This window comes from Trachurus japonicus, chromosome 17, assembly GCF_045865225.1.
Source record: "Trachurus japonicus isolate A0001 chromosome 17, Traja_1.0".
NCBI lineage: Eukaryota > Metazoa > Chordata > Actinopteri > Carangiformes > Carangidae > Trachurus > Trachurus japonicus.
The window spans coordinates 15,282,410-15,304,022 of NC_140923.1; the positions used below are offsets into that span (position 1 = coordinate 15,282,410).

Consider the following 21,613-nt stretch of genomic DNA (forward strand, 5'->3'; position numbering starts at 1 on the left):
TGTCCTGGGCCGAGACAAGCCCATTCCTCAACCAAAGCGAACACGTCAGCCTCGCTCAGCCCTGAGACGTCTGCACAAACATGTCTATTATACAGCACATCCAGTGATCCCCCGGCTGTGTGGCTGTGAGAGCATGAGAGCATGGCAGGGGCTGAGGGGAAGCGGCAATCTGTTATATTTGGCGGCTGTAACTCAGTCCAGTTGTATCTATGACTTCTGACAATGTCTAGCCTCCATCTTACCAGCCAAGGGATCAGGGATATGTCACATAGAGGAGGCACAGTTGTCTCACACAAGGCCAGCGCTGAAAGGCTTTTCACGCCAAAGGAGGGTGGTGTTCTTGGAGAAAAAGGCTGGATGGTTGCGGTTTTTTTCTGTTTTTACCCATAATGCACATATTTATCACATCTACTTGTGGTTATTACACTTAACTTCATTAGATCTGTTAGTCAATATGTCTTTTTCACACTATGAACCCCTTAAAAACATTGTCATTGTCCATCATCACTTCACATCCCTGTCGCTGTGTCACAATACACTACAGCTGAGAAGTACCAGCTGTTTGGGTCAGTGTGCCCACGCAGCCACTAAGACCTCAGGTATTTTAATGCTAAGCCAGAATCAACTCAATAAGTACTCTGGTAGCCTTTTGTATTTATTACATTGACATATTAATAAGAGGTATATTTTTAGAGGTCTTTTCACCTCTGATATCTGTTGCCTGGCTGCCATTTGATTTTTGTGCTGATAAAGGCTCGTCGCCACATGACACCTGGTGACACTTTTGATGAAGATGGATGACAGATATTAAAACATGTAAAGGTAAAAAAAAAAACTTTAATTGTATGAGATAAACAAACAAGAACTCTTGATAATCCCAAAGACATAATGAACATTTTAAGTTGCAGTTGTAGCCAAAGAGACTGGGGGGGCAGGGCCACATCAGTAATTTATGAAAATGAAATTTCACTTGAATGAATAAACTGAGTACGACTCAAAATTCATAATGAGTGGCTGGTGTAAGTGAGAATGTGGAAGTCTGTTATTAGCTATCCCAGATGGCCAAAAGTATGCAGACACCACATGCACATACTCATTGACACATTGTGCACTTTTGGCCTCTGGGAATATTTTTCATGGTTTGTAGCAAAGCCTCTAGTTAAGCAACACTTTAATGCTGCTGAATATAGGCATTATATTTCTAAACCGTATTTTAAACTGTTTGGAAATTTTGTTTTTTCATTTCAACATGATAATGTGTGTGTAAGGTCCAGGTCCATAAGGAAGTGGCCCTGCTGAGTACGGTGTGTGGAGGAATTTGACTGATCTACCTCTGCTCCATCAAACACCCTCAAAAAAAGATGTTTATAATACTGAAAGTTGAGTGTAATGACACACTTGTGTTGTTTAGTGAAGCTTGACCTAATCACATCCATCCATTTTAGTGATTGGCTGAAGGATGTGTGAGGTTTTGTATTAGTGACACTAACCCTAAAATTCACTTATCATTATAAAAGAGTCACAGGTAGAAAATAAGCTTTAAAAATGAGATCTAGGAACTACAATAAATTCATAATAATGTTGAAATATTATTACAGTAATTCTCAATTCACCCATCCACCTACTGGTTAAACCATTTACCACCTCAGCCACTATTGCTCAATGCTGCAACCCTCAGGTAACTGAACAGTTGGAAATGGTGCTATCTGGTGGTGATCTTCATGAGTCTAGTAGTTCGACTTAAAAAAAAAGAAAAAAAAAAGAAGAAGCTATAGTCTAGTGCAGATCACCGGCTCCTCCAGTAGAGGAAGCTACAGGACAAAACAAAGTTAGTGACAGAAAGAGGCTAATCAGCAGCACAACTTACAGACCGTGAGAACAGTTAGGATAATTGTTTGAAAAAATTACAACAGAAATGCAAAAGACTTCTTGTTCCCATGACATGACATTACATCTACCACCCAACGTCAACGTCATTTGTTATTTTTGGCCAGGAATGTAATTCAAAACTCCTCAGGAAGTCTGTACAGTGCTACAGGGCATTATGCTGACTGTGAGTGCGGCAGAAACACAAAGGATAATGACATAGCTAATACATGATAATGATAACGGATGATACTTTTGATCCTTTGCCTGAACATGTCTCATTAGCACTATTGTATAAAGTCTTTCTTTGATGTGACAGTAAAATATTAATTCAATCTATTCAATCTAGAAAAAAAAGAAAGAGAGATAAAATGTATATGTTATATCCTCCAGCAACCCATCATCTCTAAAAAAATTAAAAAATTAAAAATTAAAATTAAAAAAAATAAAACCCACCTTTTTAAACTGGCTTTTAACCTATAAATTAAATTTGTGTATTTTGTTCTTGTATTTTAACTGTGATAATTTACTGCATTGTATTTTAAATTGTGTTTTTATGTAAGCGTCTTTGAGCACTTGGAAAAGCGCGTTACAAATAAAATTTATTATTATTATTATTATTATAAAATAAGGGGGGAAAAAAAGAAGGAAATATGTCATGAATAAAGCCAGTACATTACACTATTCACAGGAAACACCCATTAAATCCAATTCATCATTAAAACAAAAGGTGGTCCCAACAGTTGAGCCTATTCAATAAGTTAAATTTATAAACATTCTCTACGAACACACGCAAATCCAATGTTGATATTGTATGTTTTTAGAACTTTATGTGAAGCTTTTTTGTACTGTTTTGCAGCATTGCCCTAGTGGAGGCCACTAAAATGAGTTTGAATCATAGAGGTTTGAATTTGACTAAAGTCCAAATAAAGTATAAAATGAATTAAATGAATTAAATCTTTTTTTTTTTCTTTTTTTGGTTACTTTATCTCTTATCAAGCTCTTTTATTAGCTTGGCTTACCTACTATACTGTGAAAATATTATGTCAACCATTTACCACAAAGACCATCCTCCTCGGTGCAGTACCGGTCGTGGCCTGCAGCGGCTCCTCCGGCTCCACAGGGGGCGCTCGTCGCGGCGCCGCTGCTCCGTGGCACCAGAAAAGGGAAGGGTCGCTTTCCTCTTTTCTAGTATTATGAATGAAAGTCTGTTCTTTAAATCCTGCCCAGAAGTACTTATTAATATCAAATATTATCAGTAAGTTGTTGGAAAACGAGCTGAACTAAGCTCGTATAAAATTAGTTCAAGATGTCTGCGAGCGCGGTGTATGTCTTGGATTTAAAAGGAAAGGTAAGATAACGGCTGGGACCGCTGCGATGCTAAGCTAACGTTAGCCTAGCCTCAACACACATTCTTCATTGACAGATTATGATGTGGCTTTAATCCTCGGTGGGACAGCTACCGTATGACCGCGCTTTAATGGGCTGTGGGTACGTTTTGTCTTGCTATTTAAGAGGTTAAGTTGCACCTAAATGTTGAGGTTGTTGTTATATGATGGTGAAAACTGAGGGGGATATAAGAAAAAATATATAAGGCCGCTGGCAGAGAGACAGGTGATGTCAGCTGTTAGCTGCAGGGGCTGTGCAGATGTTGACAAAACTACCTTTAAAAACACATGTTTTATTCAATCTTGCGCCAGTTAAACCCCTTCAACACAGTGTTTTTATATACGTTTGACCTTTTTTTCCCCAATCGTTAGGGTCCTTTATACATGGAGATGCAACTTTAGCTACTGTAGTTTACCATATGTTTGCAGCTACCGCCCACAGCTATGTCTAAGTAAGAGGAGTCTGATACAAGGTGCATCACCGACATATGGTAAACAAAATGTTAAAGGACTGTATCTGTCTTGTGCATTAAAAAGAAATGTAAATGAACATAGAAACTACAACTGAGTTTGAATTCATTAGATTAGATTAGGTTTACTTTATTGTCCCGAAGGTAATTTGTTGTGGGCTAAAAGTGCCAGATACCTTTGCAACACAGTTAAACAGTACGCATAAAACATTCAGACACAGATTCAAGTATTTGGGAGACGGAAGGTGCACAAGAAGCCGAGGTAATTCAATACAAAACACAGTTACAAATAACACAAGAGAAGGAAATGCATACAGTAGTGCCACAGCAGGTTTACAGCAGCTAGATGAGTGTAGTTGTGCACATGAAAGGCAGAGTGTGCACAATGTCTATAATTGCACAATGTCAATAGCTTAACCTAACAACAGCGTCATTACATTACATTGTTAGGTTTTACACCCTCTTAGCTAATATAGCGGTAACAAACTTGTAGTAACATTGATATTGTAAACTGCACTAATACAATCTATCTGTCCCCTTCAGGTCCTGGTGTGCAGAAATTACCGGGGAGATGTGGACATGTCGGAGATCGAGCACTTCATGACCCTCCTGATGGACAAAGAGGAGGAGGGGACGCTCTCTCCCATCCTGGCTCATGGTGGAGTCCGCTTCATGTGGATCAAACACAATAACCTCTACTGTATCCTTCTTTATTAATGCATGGTGCACACATCTCAGAAACATCTCAACACCTTGCATTGTATCTTTTGTGTTTTGTTTTTGGACTTTTTAAAGTAAACCCTCGTTGCACTTCTTAACTCACATCATATCAGTGGTTGCAACATCCAAGAAAAATGCTAGTGTCTCACTGGTCTTTTCCTTCTTGTACAAAATTGTTCAGGTAGGATCAAATTCTTGACAAACGTAGTTCTTTCAATTAATGAACAACACAAACGTAGCCAAACTGACAATGTTGATGTTTTCCAGGTTTTTTCAGAGTATTTCAAAGAACTGGAGGAGGAGAGCATCAGAGATAACTTTGTCATAATTTATGAGCTGATGGATGAACTGATGGACTTTGGCTATCCTCAGACCACCGACAGCAAGATCCTGCAAGAGTGAGTTTCCTCATTGCCACAGTCAAACTGAAATTAACTACTGGTATACACAGTATAATTAAAGGCACAACTAATAAGTACAGATAATATTTATCAACCTTTGGGTTGATCAAAAACATATACAGTATACTCCATCTTTTCTATATTCATTCTGATAAGTATTAAATGTAACAAGCAAAAATAAGTAAAGCTAAACCCTAGAATCAAAATAAAGGTGAGAAATTGTAGCCTTGTGTTTGACAGGTGTGAAGGTTTTATATCTTGTCTGCTGTGTCTCAGTTAATCTGAGTCTGCAGGTTGCTTTGCTGTATCACCCAGACGTTTGATCTACAGGTGCATCTCAATAAATTATAATATCATGGAAAAGTCGATTTCCAGTAGTTCAAGTCAAACAGCTCCAACCATGTATTGAGTGCATATAGATGGACATACTTTTCAGAAGGCCAACATTTCCATCAGATAGTCAGATACAGTATTTACACAAAACACAAAATAAGACAGCATCAACACAGCACAAGTTAAAGACGGAAAGATCACAGAAGACAGTCTCATCCATTAAAAACAGTTACATTCGTAGACAGAGGAGTTTGTTATCATAGTTTTAAACTGACCCAGAGACACAAGTGTCTGTAGTTTTAGTGTTGTAAATGATTCCAGGTGGATGCTGCAGATAAACTAGTCAACCAGTTACTTGAGCGAGTTGAGAATGGAGTATGAGACTGACTTAGCAGGGAAGTAATAGCCTATATGGCATTTTTCCAATTAAAACTTTATAAATGAACAAGAGCCTATGCCTGTCTCGTCTTAAAGCTAGAGGGGCCCAGCCCACCTTCTCATATAAAGCACAATGATGAGTCAAATAGCTGTTACCAGTAATGAATCTAATGGCAGAATGGTAAATGGGGTTCAGGGTAGCAAGTGTGGAGGCAGAGGCATTTCTATAAATGACATCACCATAATCTAAACAGATAAGAATATGGCTTCTACGAGCATTAAAAATGCTTTTGTAATATTCAAATTTTAGGTCTTAATTAAATGTGAGCCATAATCATTACAATTTAAAGAAACTAAATAAAGACATGAAATGTTTCATTCTGGGTGTAATAAATCTATAAAATGAATTATTTCCCCTTTTTGAAGTGAATTACTGACATAAATACACTTTTCCATGATATTCTAATTTATTGAGATGGACCTGTAAATCTGAAAGTTAAAATGAGCTTTCGGTTTTCACCAAACAGAACTGTGAATGACCGTTTAACCCTGCAGCAGGACTGTGATTGACGCAGCAGCAAACAAAACACTGGACTTCCCCCGCTGCTCTATGACCACAGTCCTAAGTCTGACTGTCCTCCCTCGTAGCGATTAGACAGTCTCTGTTCTTCTTTGATGCTTTCTGGGAACTCGCCACCGCAGACAGTTGATTTCCCCTTTCCGTAGTTGTGTCTCAGTGTTTACGTTTGTGTCTCTCAGATACATAACCCAGGAGGGGCACAAGCTGGACACCGGCGCCCCGCGACCCCCCGCCACCGTAACCAACGCTGTGTCCTGGAGGTCAGAGGGCATCAAGTACAGGAAGAACGAGGTCTTCCTGGACGTCATTGAGTCAGTCAACCTCCTGGTAGGAACTGTGTTGCTTAAGGAATGCCGGTTGCAGTGTTTGTAAACTTCCTCCCCACTGTGTGTGTGTGTGTGTGTGTGTGTGTGTGTGTGTGTGTGTGTGTGTGTGTGTGTGTGTGTGTGTGTATGTGTCACACTATTCTCAAGAGTGTCAGACTAGCTCATCTTGTTCTGTTTTATGTGTTTTGATTTCTTTTATTAACTACAACTTTTCTTTAATGGGATTCTGTGTCACCTCTCTCTGTTTTTTTGTTATGTTTGTTTTCTGCAGGTCAGTGCCAACGGTAACGTTTTACGCAGCGAGATCGTCGGCTCCATCAAGATGCGTGTCTTCCTGTCTGGGATGCCTGAGTTGCGGCTCGGCCTTAACGACAAGGTTCTGTTTGAAAACACTGGACGTGAGTTCCCTCTCAAGACACGATTTGGTCCAGTTGTGTTCACAGATGTGACGATGCTAGATAAATGAGCATTTCATAGTAGGAAAGAGTGACATTCAGATTTCATGCGGATCAGAAAAGCAAGTGCAGCCTATAGGCCCAATTCATGTTCATGTGATGCTGCTACAATTCTTCTTGCATTTCTCTCCTTTCTGAATTGACCTCAGGTTTATTTTTGTATTTCTTCATGTAGGAGGGAAGAGTAAATCAGTAGAGCTGGAAGATGTGAAGTTTCACCAGTGTGTCCGTCTGTCTCGCTTCGAGAACGACCGCACCATCTCCTTCATCCCTCCTGATGGAGAGTTTGAGCTCATGTCCTACCGCCTCAACACTCACGTGAGTACTGTGGGTTAAAATCACCTAATTCTCTGAGTGAACTGTAGCAAAATAAGTGATCTGGTAGCTAAAGAGACAGACCCCGGACCTGAAAACTGGTAAGTAGGGGTGTAACGGTTTTTGTATTCGCCTTGTGTTGTCACGGTACGGGGGTCACGGTTCGGTGCACACAATCATACGACGAATACGTCCGAGTGAGTTTTTTTTTTTAAAACATTAAGTCCTCACTCCAATCCAGGTGGCGATAATGAGCCTCTATACTAGCATAGACTCTATATAAAAAGGAGCCGCCTGCCTCATTTATATCACCTGTGTGGGAACATTTTGGCTTCACAGTGAAACAGCGACAGCACGCGAGCGGTCGACCGGACCGTCAGTGATGTTTCAGGGACGTGCAGTGCGTCGCTAGAAACGCATCAAACACGTTAACGCATAAGACAGCATCTCCCCAATATGTCAGTCACTGGTGTGAGGAAAAAGTTGTGTGCAACAACTTTTTTTTATTTAATTTTTCTACCAGGCAAATTGCTTGAGATCAAAAAAATCTGTTTTCCAAGCAAGGCCTGGCCAAGAAAGCAGCAAACAAGATACATATACACACAAAGAAGAAGGGACAGACATGAAAGAGAGAGAAAAAAATAAATGAATAAAAAATAAAATAAGCAACCTCTTGACATGAACACAGACGGGACCAAAAACATCATCAAAGCAACTGGCATCTAGCCTAAATTAACTGTGTAAACCAACATTGATGTTAGTTTCTTGTTTTTTATAATAGTTGCCAGTTGTCACTACCAGGGTGTTTTTTCCTCCAGAATGAATTAATAGTATTATACCACTCCTAATGCACTTGTTTTATGTTTTATTCTATTTATTTTTTACTTTTATTACAGAAGATGGGTTTTAGTTTTACATTCAATTAGTGTCTGTTGTACCGAACCCGTACCGAACCGTGACTTGTGTGTACCGTTACACCCCTACTGGTAAGCATCAAGTGTACTCTAAGGAAATACACACAGATAATTCAGTTTGAACAGGAGCCGGGTTCACTACTTAAAGTTGAGCACGATTGTTTCTAGATTGACTGCACAGAATCCTTTAAAGTGATTTGTTTGATTACCTCTCACATTAATGACCAAATATTTTGACGTAATATTTGGGAAAAGCAGTTGAACAATATTAAAAAATTCTGCCGCACAATAAAAGTCAGCTGTTCCCAAAACCGCTCTTCTGAACCACGACACCGCGTTTCAGATAACTGTGGTTAAAAGCAGATGAATCATGTCCGTACACTCCAGTATGTGACCGTCACTCATGGCTAAGTGTTATTTCATGTTATTAAATTAGTGAAGCAGCTCATGAGAAAAAAACTCCTACATCACATTTTGTTTGCGATACGGTCGGTCTGCTGTTGAGTAAGTACACATTTATGTACAAATAGATGAAGCAGATGAGATCTTGTCAAAACCAGATCTTGCTTCGTCATCGACCAGATGATAAGCATTTCTAATAGCAAAAGCACCGTCATGAAGGGAAATGGAAAAAATGTATGTACTGTATATAGCCAGTAATGTGGTTGGCCGGGGGTTAGAGAGGCTCAAATTCTGAGTAAATATTTCACAATAGGCTTTTGCCAGTAAGGCCGTAGGAAGGGAAGTAGGACAGTGGAGCAGAAGTCTTTCCAGTCGCAGCGGATAGCGACGGCTTCGATCTGACCTGTGCTCTCCAGTAAACAAACTCCTGAGCGACTGACCACATTAAAAATATGTTCTGCTGCTGATAAAATGTGATGATGTTTACATTTACGCAGGTTTTAGTGCTTTGTCAATATCAGTATCAGCCTAGTTTTGTTGGGCTTAGATGATAAATATTTGTGTTTGAGGTGGGTGCACATAAAAAAAAAAAAAAGTTGCATAATTACACAATGTGTCAAGTGGCGCAATCCATGCTTTTCCCTACATTTCATCTACAACACGGAGAGCACACAACACTCGTTCCACACAGTTACAATAAGAGTAAAGGTCTTTTTGTCGTATTTGTTGACAGTCGTGGAAACAAAGCAAACTATTTGTGTTATTCTGTTACCTTTAAAGCAGGTATTTTTGTTGTAGTAATACCTGCTGTCCACTAGGTGGTGACTGTGTCATACTGTATGTTGTTTCATTTGCCGTTTCTGTACAATGCAGCAGAACATGTTTTTCTTTTTCTTTCAAAATTATTTTATTGAGTTTTCTTGAATGCATTTCAACAGCGAATGTCAGGGCACAAGGAATTCAATCCAACACTTCAAAAAATAAATAAATGAAATAAATACAGCAGGACATGTTTTAAAGTAAAATAAAGTATACTAATATATATATGTGTGTTGTTTGTGTCTTAGGTGAAACCTCTGATCTGGATTGAATCCGTTATTGAGAAGCACTCCCACAGTCGGATCGAGTACATGATCAAGGTCGGTCACTTTTCCAGCTGTTGCACTGGTTGCCATATCCTCTGTAGCAGCGTTGTTGTTGTGTTACCTGGGCGCCATAGTTACTGTAAGAAAGAAAAAAAAAAGAAAAAAAGAATAGAGTAATAAACTGGCAGCCAAGTCTGCTTTAATGGTTTTTCAGCAACAGTTTATGTTATGTGCCTTGTTGTCATGCACGACCAACTCAGATTATATAATACTTTATTTAAAACAATCATAAAGTCCCGTCTAGGCGGGACGCGGCGCTAAACTTGACCTGCTTGTTTCTCGTCTCAGGCAAAGAGCCAATTCAAAAGGCGTTCCACTGCCAACAACGTGGAGATCCACATTCCTGTGCCAACGGACGCTGACTCACCCAAATTCAAGACCACAGTGGGCAGCGTGAAGTGGGTGCCTGAGAACAGCGAGATCGTCTGGTCAATCAAGTCCTTCCCTGTGAGCAGAGAGCGTGACTCATGAGTATAATACGAATGGTTACAAATGACTTCATAATCCTCGGTTTGGGTTTGGTGTTTGCTTATTTTCTTCACCTGACTAAAAGAAAAAAAAAGAAAGAAAAAAAGTGCACTTGTTCTGTTGTTAGTGGCAATAAACTTAACTCGTTGTGTTTGATCTCATCCACGTAAAGCTGCTGCTGCAGACCTTCTAGCGATTTCTTCTTGTACCATCATGTTGTTGCTTTAAGCATCAAAACACAATGAGCTGTTCCTGAGTTTTTTGTCAGGACTTAAAGAGTTGGTGTTGTGACTTGTCACAGGGTGGAAAGGAGTATTTGATGCGAGCCCACTTCGGTCTGCCGAGCGTAGAAGCCGAAGACAAGGAGGGGAAGCCACCAATCAGTGTCAAGTTCGAGATCCCCTACTTTACCACCTCAGGCATCCAGGTACATCCTGCACACACACACACACACACATGCATACACACACACACACACGCGCGCATACACACACTCCACGTGACAGCTGTTAAACAGTGTATTCAAGTAATTGCACAAGGAAGTGTTTTAATTCACTTGCAGCAGCACATGTGTAGAGTTGAAATAGGCTAAAAGGTAATTCCCCACAGAGACGTGAAGGAAAAGAAAGAGAGTTTTACTGTTTGAAAATGTACCTAATGTGTTTACATGTGGTCAAACTGTGTTTATCATTCCTGTCCCGTAAGGCATCTGGGAGAAGATTCAAACAAGTGTTGTTTCTCTGCACCTGCTGTTTGATTATCGTCCAGCACACGTGCACGCATAGTCCAAATATCTTGTGGTTCTCAGTTGTTTCCCAGTCTCTGCGGATTCAGGATTTATGGCACATAGCAGGGTGTCTCAGATGTCGTCTCTCCTCGGAGCAGGAATTCAAACAATTCATGTGAGTCCCAGCGTCGGCCACAGGGGGCAGCGACGCAGCGCTCCGAGGCCGAGACTCAGTCTGTGGAGGAGAAAAATACTCCTGTTAAACAAGTGAGAAAGGAGCTGCTCATCAACTTGAACTTGTCCTTTTTTGCCTTTTTTTAAGTTAATCACAGTTATATAAAATGTCATTCTTAGTTACAGGTGACCAGATTCATTGGACTTTGATTGCGATTCCCAGGAAACTGAGAGAGACACTAATGTTTTTCCCTCATGTTTTGAATGAAAACTCTTGCTGACCACAGAGTTACACAGATGTGCAGCGCATACTGTATAATCACAGTTGTCCTGTGATTATACGTGTAGCACCACAGTAACACAAAATTAAGTTTTCCCATGTCTCGATGTGAGGAAACAATGGCAACTTGACAGAGTCCAGTTTGGAGGAGAAAAAAAAGGAAAAAAAATCACATTATTGCCCTGCAGGAAAGAAAGAATTTCCTATTAACCAGATCTCATTTGAGATTGTGTTTTATTATCCGAGGCAGGAGTTGCAAAATACCAGCGCATTCATTTAAAAACTGTTTCCAGGAACGTAGCACTGTACACAGGGGTGGAGCAGTGATTTTAAATGTGGGGGTGTTCCAAAGAACGGAAATTGAATTTCAATTTGAATCACAAAATGCAATTTTTAATCACTATCACGTAGTTATCACGGTGGATTTACCTATGCTACGACGTTCCTGAAAAAAACTCTGCACTTCATGGCTGGATTGAAAACTCTCTCGAAAAGATATAGGCTAATTGACCTGAGCCCACCTTAGATCGCCAAAAGAGTAAGCTTCCAATCAGGGTCCAAAACTAACTTTTTCAGGCTGGTAAGTGAATTTTTTTTTACCAGCCAGACAGATAATTTACCAGCCAAGCAAGTAAAAATTGCATTTAAGTGCTGTATATTGCTATCAGTAGGCCTATTATTTAACGTGTCATTTGAGTCTTATATGCGATTCTCAATCAATATTTTAGTAGTATGCACTAATACTAGCAATTGGGGTGTGCAAAGCATCCGGAATTTTGTATTTGTTGAGGGGGGGGGGGGGGGGGAGTAAAATCCTTTTTTTTTTAGATACACTTCTAATTCTATATCCATTATGAATCCACCACCACACCTGCTGAACAAACAGAATATAAACAAATGAACTATCATTAGGCTACTTCAAAAAAATTCTCTCTCTCTCTTACAGTTGTTTAGGATTGTGTGTGGTGTTTTTAATCATATTTTTTAAATTCATAATATATATTTATAAAATATATTATGATAATTAGTTTAAAAAATATTTTTATCAGTAATTTCTTTTTTTCAATTACTAGACATTTAAGGCGACCCCATCTGAGTTCCAGGCGACCCCACATGGGTCCTGATCCCAAGGTTGAAAAAACACTGCTGTCTTTCCTGTCTGCTCTCAAAGAGTAGTGTGTGTGTGTGTGAGTGTGTGTGTGTGTGCGTGTGGGGGGGGGGAGGGGGGGGGTAATGTGTTGATTCTCTCTCTCTCACAGAGAGCACACAAACAAACAGGCGCGCGCACACACATGTTCTCAGCGGCAGTGGCGCCGCCAGGATTCAATTTCAATGTACGCACAGAAACGGCAAATAGGCTGCAACAATTTTTTTTCGGGGGGGGGGGGGGGGGGGGGGGGGAGGGTCGCTGTGCCCCATCATGCCACGTAGCAATGGACTTGTCATAATATACTGCACAACTGAAAATATTGTTTGCGACCCGCAGTAAATGTTGTTGTGATGTTTATAAGTTGTGTGATTCCTGACTGACTGTGAATGTGTTACGGGCAGGTAGGGGTATGGATTGGATGAGAAGCTGAGGGGCCAGGGTTGAGTGTGAGGAAGACAGTGTGTGTAGGTGAGTGAGGAGGAGCAGAGGAAAAAGTGAGAGAGCTGTCAGATAAGTTTGTGTTATGTTGTTGTAGTTACGTCGGGTCGGACGCTACAATATCAATAACAAACATGTGCTTAACATAGACGTCGGACGCGAAAAAGCCGCGGAGCGGGAGCCAGTTTTCCTTTCGGTGCCGTTAACCGACTGTGCCAGATGCGCCAGAGCGCGCACCTCTGTGCCAGGCTCGCGCTCATGCAGCGTTTGTGTTGATTCATCTTAACAGAGCGCGTGAGAGATTAACACACACAGGCTACACACATACGGGTTACACATACCCACAGACACACAAGCTGATGGGCCGAGGCTCCCCCAGTGGGGGCTCAACCTGGAATCGGCACTTATGAGTCCATAATCGCGGTGCAGACGAGTGAGTTTGGAGCTAGAGAGGAGAGACCTTCATTATCGCTGCTCTGCTGCGTGTTTGTGATCGTGGGTTTGGATCTCTCTTTTTTTTTTTAAATGCCTGGAAAAGGCTCAACTGTCTTTTTGACATTTCTATACTGGACCAGGCGTAATCATCACATAGCGGTAGTGTAATAGGCGCCAGAAATCAAAAAGAGACAGATGACATGATGTAAACGACAATCACTGGCTTTTACGTTAGGCTTCCACTGATTGGTTTAACAATCAATGAACTCAGCACGTTTAGCCTGTTACAAACAACAAGCGTCTTTATCACACCCGCTCAAAATAAACAAAATTGCTTCTTTTTTTTTCCACCTATGAAAAAAATTGTACGCACAGTGCGTACAGGATTCCGGCTGGCGGCGCCACTGCTCAGCGGTGAGGTTCGACCAGAGCGATTGACGTGTCCAACCAACCCAATCAGACGCGCGGGTTCGGAGTCCGGACCGAGAATTAAGAGTTGGACCGCGCTGGTCCGTGCTTCAGCACCCGTGTGTCGGGTCACGTCTGGTTTTAATTAATACGGGGATAAACAGTCAGCGCCGCGGTCACCGGAGCTGATCACTGCCCTATAAGCAATGAGAGCATTTTTTTTTTTACCTTCGCTGACAGAGTGTTGATTTGAGGGGGCGTAGAGCCGGTTTCCTCTGCATTCACTCACCGGTACAAACTTCAGTTGAAAAAGATGCCTCTTCAGCATCTCTGCCTCCTCCTTCTTTCTCGTCTCCTCTCTATATTGTTCACTTTCAGTCATCGGTGAGTGACAGAAGCTGCGACTGGCACGTAACTAAAGTCCGTCTCTGTGACTTCAAATTTCCCGGCCCGGCGGCCGCGTCGCGGACAGCGGTCTGTGATTGGGTGAATGCCCGTTCAATTCGACCACTGCCTTTTCATGCAGCGTAAGGAGGCTGAGGCTGAGGTGCGCTCCATTTTTGTATGCTGGTGCACAGCGAGGGGTGGGCACACGGGTTTACCATTGGAAAATGTGGGGGGGATGAAATTATTTTGCTATAAAAGTGGGGGTGTCGAAACACCCCCATCCCCCACGGGTGCGACGCCCATGACTGTACACCACCGGCCTAAATAAAGAAACGCAAACCTCACACACTTTTCTTGATGGAAGCATTTTTGAATTTCCGCTTTCACAGCTATAGATATGGTCACTGTCTCCATGAGCAGTTCCCTCAAGAGTTTTGATATTGTGGTGCAAATATTCAGTTCCCATTATGCGGTGAACCTCACCCACAATATGTGAAACAACAAACTATATAAATAATTAATTAGGGTGAATAATGAAACCAAAACCAAAGTAATGATATACAATTACAAGTGTTGTTTGATAAAGCGGATTAACAGTGTAAAGATACAGGCCTGCTCTCTGAGTGTTAATGAATTCATCTCTTTCAAATATATAAACTTCAAAACTCACTTTAACAGCCATCAGTGTGTTTGATGATAATAATCTCTCAGATCAATTAACAGCTGCTTCTTTGTAACAGACAGAGGCCTCTTTCTATTTACTTTTTAACTTTTGATACAGTCTTTGTGTGTAACTCTCATTAAAAGAGCTAAGAGGTCATATTTTCCAGCTTCTGCACATTTCCTGCGAGAGTCAATAAAACATTATTAAGTTGTATGGACATTACGCAGCCCACTCGGAAACAACCCAATTTAATTGAAATCTATGATATTTGTAATCCGGGAGGTTATGGCAGTGGAAGAATGCTCGCCATTTTCCACGGTAATTTGGCAGCTGAAAGGAATAATGTCATTTTTGTTCCTTCCTTTCAAATCTTTGCCAAATCCATGAGCAGAACAACAGATACTCAACCAGGAGCGGGTTAAGTCACAGTGCAGTGACAAACACGGGCGAACAACCTTTAAGAACAATTGAATTTAAAAAAGTGAATTTTGGATCTGATGTTGTAACGTAGAAAACCTTTTTGAATATTAACTCACTGCACATTTTCCAGTAATAAGTCACATTCAGATTAAGACTAAACATTTTACATATTCACAACAACTCTTCAGCATCCAGCAAAAAGTGTCTGTCACCTGTTGATCAGTCAGATAGTCGATGGCTTTTAGAAGTAAAACCAATTAATAGTGTCAATATTTTCATTGAAGAAATTTTTCAAAAATGTGTGAAAAACAGTGATGTTACAATTTCACTTGGTTTACAATGGAGTAATGTCATTTTTGCACAGTACATAGTTAAAAAAAAAAAATGTCTTTTGAGGTATTCATTGGAATCAATGTTTTAACTATCTGAAGCTAAAGATAAGATAAAATTCAACTATTTAAAGAAACAGTTTAATATGATATGGTGAAATCTGTGAATCTTCACCATGAATGTAAAGAAATGATTCTCCTTTATACCTTCCAGAGGTGGCTCAGTCACGCTGAGTTAAGTAGAGCAAAGTTTCAGTAAGACATGACCTTCTAAAATGTAATAATAACAGGTACTTCAGATTTGTTTTTAAAGACAATTAAGTTATAGCATTGTTTAATAAGTCAAGGACACATTATCAAACATTATAAAGACAATTTTCACTGTCTTGAATGTCGTTGTCCTTGTAGTTCTCGTAGAGCTGTAATTCCCTCAGTTGAAGTCCTTCCCAGCACGACTGTCAGTCAAACAACAAAGCGCTCCTCTTCACTGACCAAAAGCTCAAAAACTGCTTTTTTCAGCAGTTTCAGCTTTCACACACTGTGGTGGAGTCCCAGCGTCGCAATAGCAGCCATATTCCCATCGAACTCCCGTGTCAGGCCCGTAACCTTTCCCTTATTACAGGCTAACAGCAGCAGGCTGCGTCTCAGGCTCTAATGCAGCCAGTGACACCACTCTGTACGTGTGAGAAGAGGCCGTGAAGTTTAATTAGACGCATGTAAATATCAAAGCTTGAGAAAGTTCCTCTTAACCCTACCACTAAGTGTAGGGGAGCACACATGTGAAGTGTGTATGATGCAAGTAACTGCACCTTATAAATTTAACTAGAAATGGAGCAACCCCACACTTTGGCCAAGTGGCAATAAGAGCAAAGAGCTGTAGTTACATTTTCTGTAGGTGATGCTGAGAGAACCCAAACAAGCTGTGCAGATGCTTTCTGGGCCATAGCTTCTACCAAAACCCTGATAAACCCAGACCACACATGCAGGGTGTACTTACCAAGCGAGATACAACAAACATCCTCCTCTCCCCTTCTCATCTTACAAGCCATAATGATATTTTGCAGAGCATGGCTTTTGGTGCCATTTTGCTGACTGTGTACCCACGGTCAGGCCGACTGCATGTTTGGCTCCTGGGTTCAGGGAGAAGTGCTGCGCCGGCAGACCCGGTGATCCCGCCGCGTCTATGTGTTTGTCGTCATGTGTCTGTCTGGCGGCCGCAGCGCTCTCCCTGACCTCACTGTGTTGTGGAAGGTAATAACAAGGCGGCCAGCATCGAGACCTTACCAAAGGCCCCGCCGCCGCTCGACCCACAAATTCCTGCCCTGTCTGTCCTGCTTTTCAGCTGGGAACCGGCCGGACGGAGAGACGGCACGGCACGGCAGCGGCGCCCTGAGAGTGGGAACCAGGGGTCTTGCCAGCCTTAAAATGGCTGCGTTCTCATCCCGTCCCTGCTTTTTTTAAAAGTTAGCGCTTGTGTGAAAGTTACTACAACAGAAAAACGCCAGGGCACAACAGATCTGTAATTATTTGGGATAGATAGATAGATAGATAGATAGATAGATAGATAGATAGATAGATAGATAGATAGATAGATAGATAGATAGATAGATAGATAGATAGATAGATAGATAGATAGATAGATAGATAGATAGATAGATAGACTTTATTGATCCCAAGCTGGGAAATTACAGTGCAGCAGCATTACACAGACACACAGTGACGATACAGTGACGATAACAACATATAGTATAAGAATATAAAGAATAAGAATATAAAAAACAAACTATACATAATAAAATAGCAAAATAATTGCTACTACAAGATGACATAGCGCAGAGAGGTCGTCAGTGTCACTGTGGTTGAGTTGCAATAGAAGTTATTATTCAGGTAAATGAGTTATATTCTAAATATCAAAAATCTAGCAGCATGGGCACAGAGATATAAGTTTCTTTGTACATCAAGTAATTTGATTGGATGAGAGGTTTCACTCCTATTAACTATTCTGTTGTCATCTTAGATTGAAACAAACTTTGCAAAGTGTGTTATAATATATTTCCAGAAATACTATACATTTCTTTGCTGTTGTCTGCTGCTGCAACCTCGTAAATTTCGCCACTGTGGGATTAATAAAGGATTATTTTATCTTATCTTAAATAAGATGATAATAACCTTTGAATTTAATTATAAATGAAGGAAAGAAGCCTGTGAATATCTCGTTGCACATCTGGGGGTAACATGTAGACAAAGTTAATGCATGTGCACATCAGGGAAATCAGTCAAGTTGTGGAATTAGTTTTGTTTTTGTTGCCAAATATATAATTATAATCTAATGCTGCTTTTTGCTGACTGAGACCTATAGTCCCTGTGACCAAATCACAGCCACGAGGATGTTCAGGACAGTCTCACCCTCTCTTGTGTGATGTTGCTTAATTAGACATTTTTGCCACCTGGGAAAAACAAGTGTGCAATCACGTTGAGTGATGGTCGGGATCCCAGGGTATTTTTACAGTCTATTCTCGAAATTGAGCTCTGTGGTAACACGTGTGATGAAATATCAGTTAATGGCTTGTGAAAGTTGTGTCTCGATTGTGCTGATGTGCAATTTTTTTTTTTTTTTTCTTTTTTGAAAAAATACAGTTATGTAAATTGACTCGTGTGTCCCTTGAAAGCTGCCCTGCTGCCGCTTCCCTCTTCTCGCTGTGACTCATACTACAGCTTCCTCATCAACACCACTACTACACCGCTACTCACCACAAGCTTAAAGGGAGAACGCTACTGAAAATCTGCCTTTTCGAGAACGAACCGCTTGACACCTGTCGACTGGCAAGGTGGCTCTGAAACGTCTGCAGCTTCCTCCCGTTGCAGTCGGCCGCTTTGATCGCTGGAGGTCTCGGCACCGCTCGCAGAGTCACAGCAAAAAATACTGTATCACACAGTGTCCCCAGAAACCTGTTGCAACATCACATAATGTACATAATCTAGATGGAACGTAATGTGCTCACCTTACCAGTAAATAGGTTGCAGAAATACATGAGATATGAGCAAATGTAGTTAACCGCGATAAGAAACAATTTACAGTATGTCCAGCTGCTTCATACTGTAACTATTTGTACTGTTCTGGTCGCTGCTGTCTTATCCCAGCATATTTATTTTTTGCAGCATTTAGTGATGCTTCAATTTCCTTGTGTTTTGCAGGTGCTTTTTCTGTATGAGCAGTTAGGTTTTTTCCAGTTTGATGTTAAATTTAGCAAAAAAAAAAAAAAAATGTTGTCGTAGTTGGACGCAGGTGACGTGGTGTGTAGCGTTTGCCTGGTGTCGTCTGTTTGGGTTTCCACAGCCCACAAAAATTTAAGCTCTGTCCGAAATGACTCACTGGTTCACTGCTACCTGCTCTCACTATATAGAGGAGTATATGTAGTGAGTCCACTGGTAAAATGAAAAAAAAAAACACTTTTAGGACACTACTAAGAAAAATTAAATTGTTGCTGATCAATGCCGATGCGATCATGACTGCGATGCATGATTGCATTGCATCATGGTTTTGTGGGATCTTATGAGTCCACTATAAAGGGTAGCTATATTAATTCTGTTTTGTTTTTTTTTATTTTATTATCATCAGTTTATTTAGCAGGGACAGTGTCCCACATCAATAAACATTGCTGTAGATGCACCAGAGTTAACCAAAGACCATTTTTGGTAACACTTTATAATAAGTACACACTGTTAAGCATTAGTTAAGCATTAAATACTGAATTCATCATTTATAACACATGAATAATCATTAGTATGTAGTTTATAAACACAGTTAAAAATGTTTTACTCATCATTGATAAACACTGACTGTATTATAAACCACATACTAATGCGTATTCATACGTTATAAATGAAGAATTCAGCATTTATTAATGCTTAACTAATGCTTAATAATGTTTACTTATTATAAAGTGTTACCCTATTTTCCATCTGTAATCCCTAGACAGATGTTACAATTCACACTTAACATTCAGACAGCACTACAAAATCACATATAGCCCACTATATAGTGAGTAGTGAATGATTTTGAACACAGCCTAGAGTCCTAACCTTCATGGGGTTGGATGAATCATTGAGCTCTGAATTTCCTGCAGCACGTGTTGTTTTGTATGTGTTAAGCCGGATTCATTGCTGCTAAAGCCTTTAAATTATAGATGATGAATGTTTTAGGATGAGGTAGCTCACCATCTAAAAAGCCTCTTAATTGTCAACCATTGTATTCATGACATGTTGCGTCATATCACTGCCCGCCTCTGTGCAAACCTTTGCAGTACATTTCTCTGCCGTCAATCATGCTCACGTCAGTTTTTCCTCTTTGTCGTCTCCGCCAGGTGCGTTACCTGAAGATCATCGAGAAGAGCGGATACCAGGCCTTGCCGTGGGTGCGCTACATCACCCAGAACGGAGGTAGGTTAAGAGTTCACCGATGCTTGTGCAGGGTGCCCATATCATATGTGCAGGTATTAGGCAACAGTTGGGCAATGCAGTGCAATGTGGTGGGAACTAGCCTCGTACTAATGCAGTTCTATGAAAAGGGGATACACTGTAGAACATGAGGCAATGTGGCAACGTCCTGCGAAATGTGAGAAAGTGAACTTAATTTTTTTTTTTTGCTTGCCAAGCTTCCCTGATCTTCGTACTGAGATTACCAAGGTTGCACATGCTGGTCTTTTTTTTTTGCTAATGTTGCCACTAATTGCCAAACATCCTCATCTCATTTCCTTTGTATTCCATTCATTCTGGGTGGAAAGCATCAGCTGCCTCCACTCGATTTTCATCCCCTCCTTTTTTCTTCGTTCCATTTGATTAAGTCTTGTCCATTTCCTCCTCAGATTACCAGCTCCGGACCCAGTAGGCAGCGCTTCAGCCAGCAGTAGGCAGGTGGACGAATCAGAGGGGGGCGGAGCCGAGCTGCTAATGCGCTATCAATGGCAGGTGTCAGTCATGAGACCAGAGGACTGTCAGTATCTACGTACTTTTTGTTTGTTTTTTTTGTTTTTTTGTCTTTCTTTTGTATTTGTTGAAGTCATATTCATCTCTGATCAATGCAAATATTAGATGGAGCCTTTGGTTAGGCAAGGGTTACAACAAACAAAAAAAAAGAAAGAAAAGTAATTCTGTTTTATTACTGTGTGTGGCTCCTAATGTGAACAAGGCCAAGGAAAGCAGGAGTAACGTTTACATCCCAACCATTACAGGTGCAGAGGGTCAAATGGCTTGAGAGCAGATGTTACAATTCTGATTTAAAGTTACTGTAATCGCCTCCACACAGGTCAATAATAACACACTCACCGGTCAGTCTGAGTCTGAGGGTTTTTTTATATGAAGCTGCTTCGTTCTGCCACAATTCCTATTTGTTGATTATCTGTATATATTTGTTACATGTTAATGATCTTCGACTCAGTGTTATTAGTTTGATAACTGTAAATTTAAAAAGTGAAGCTCTCTTTCGTTTTGTATTCTCTCTATCCTCCTCCTCCTCCTCCACGTGATGCCATTGAAACATGTCAGAGCAATGCCTTCCTGCTTGGCTGTTGTGCTTTTTTCATTCATCACTTTGTCTCCCCTCGACATTCAGCTTTTGGCAAAAAAAAAAAACAACAACATGAAAGTGAGTTTGAGTTGCACGGTAAAGCCCTGTTTTCCAGCCCGACACCTGTCCTCCCCCCCTACTCCCCCCCCCCACACTGTCTGTAGCCAAACTATTTTAAATCATTAAATGTCTATTTAGAGAAAACTGTTCCATGGTCCGCCCTGCGTCATTTCTCATGTGATGTCACTTCAGTCATCAAGGTGAGCTGTTAGAGTGTCATCTGCAGGCACCTGTCCCACAGCGCCGGCGAGGAATGCTGAATGGAGTGGAAAGCTCTGCAGAGGGGAGAGTGTGTGTGTGTGTGTGTGAGGGGGGGGTTTCCTGTATCAGGCCTGTGGTCGTATTTAACCATGGACGGTTCTTTCCATCCCATCCTGGAGGTATTTTCAAACAGTGCGACTCTTAATACCCAGG

General features: G+C 40.8%; 1 protein-coding gene across 2 annotated transcripts; it reads left to right on the forward strand.

Moving 5' to 3' along the window:
* Window positions 1-3,006: 3,006 nt before the first annotated feature.
* Window positions 3,007-21,343, forward strand: ap1m1 (adaptor related protein complex 1 subunit mu 1). 2 transcript variants are annotated; one of them, XM_085803931.1, is made up of 12 exons: window positions 3,007-3,217; window positions 4,268-4,424; window positions 4,558-4,625; window positions 4,712-4,842; window positions 6,316-6,463; window positions 6,734-6,860; window positions 7,093-7,235; window positions 9,616-9,687; window positions 9,982-10,140; window positions 10,463-10,588; window positions 19,938-20,013; window positions 20,439-21,343. In XM_085803931.1, exons 1-12 carry the CDS (start codon window positions 3,176-3,178, stop codon window positions 20,459-20,461), a joined length of 1,272 nt encoding a protein of 423 aa, XP_085660057.1. In that variant the 5' UTR covers window positions 3,007-3,175; the 3' UTR covers window positions 20,462-21,343. The 2 variants fall into 2 exon arrangements, with proteins under 2 accessions (XP_085660057.1, XP_085660059.1); XM_085803933.1 differs by lacking the exon at window positions 3,007-3,217 and having other exon boundaries at window positions 4,266-4,424; window positions 4,558-4,627; window positions 4,713-4,842.
* Window positions 21,344-21,613: the final 270 nt, after the last annotated feature.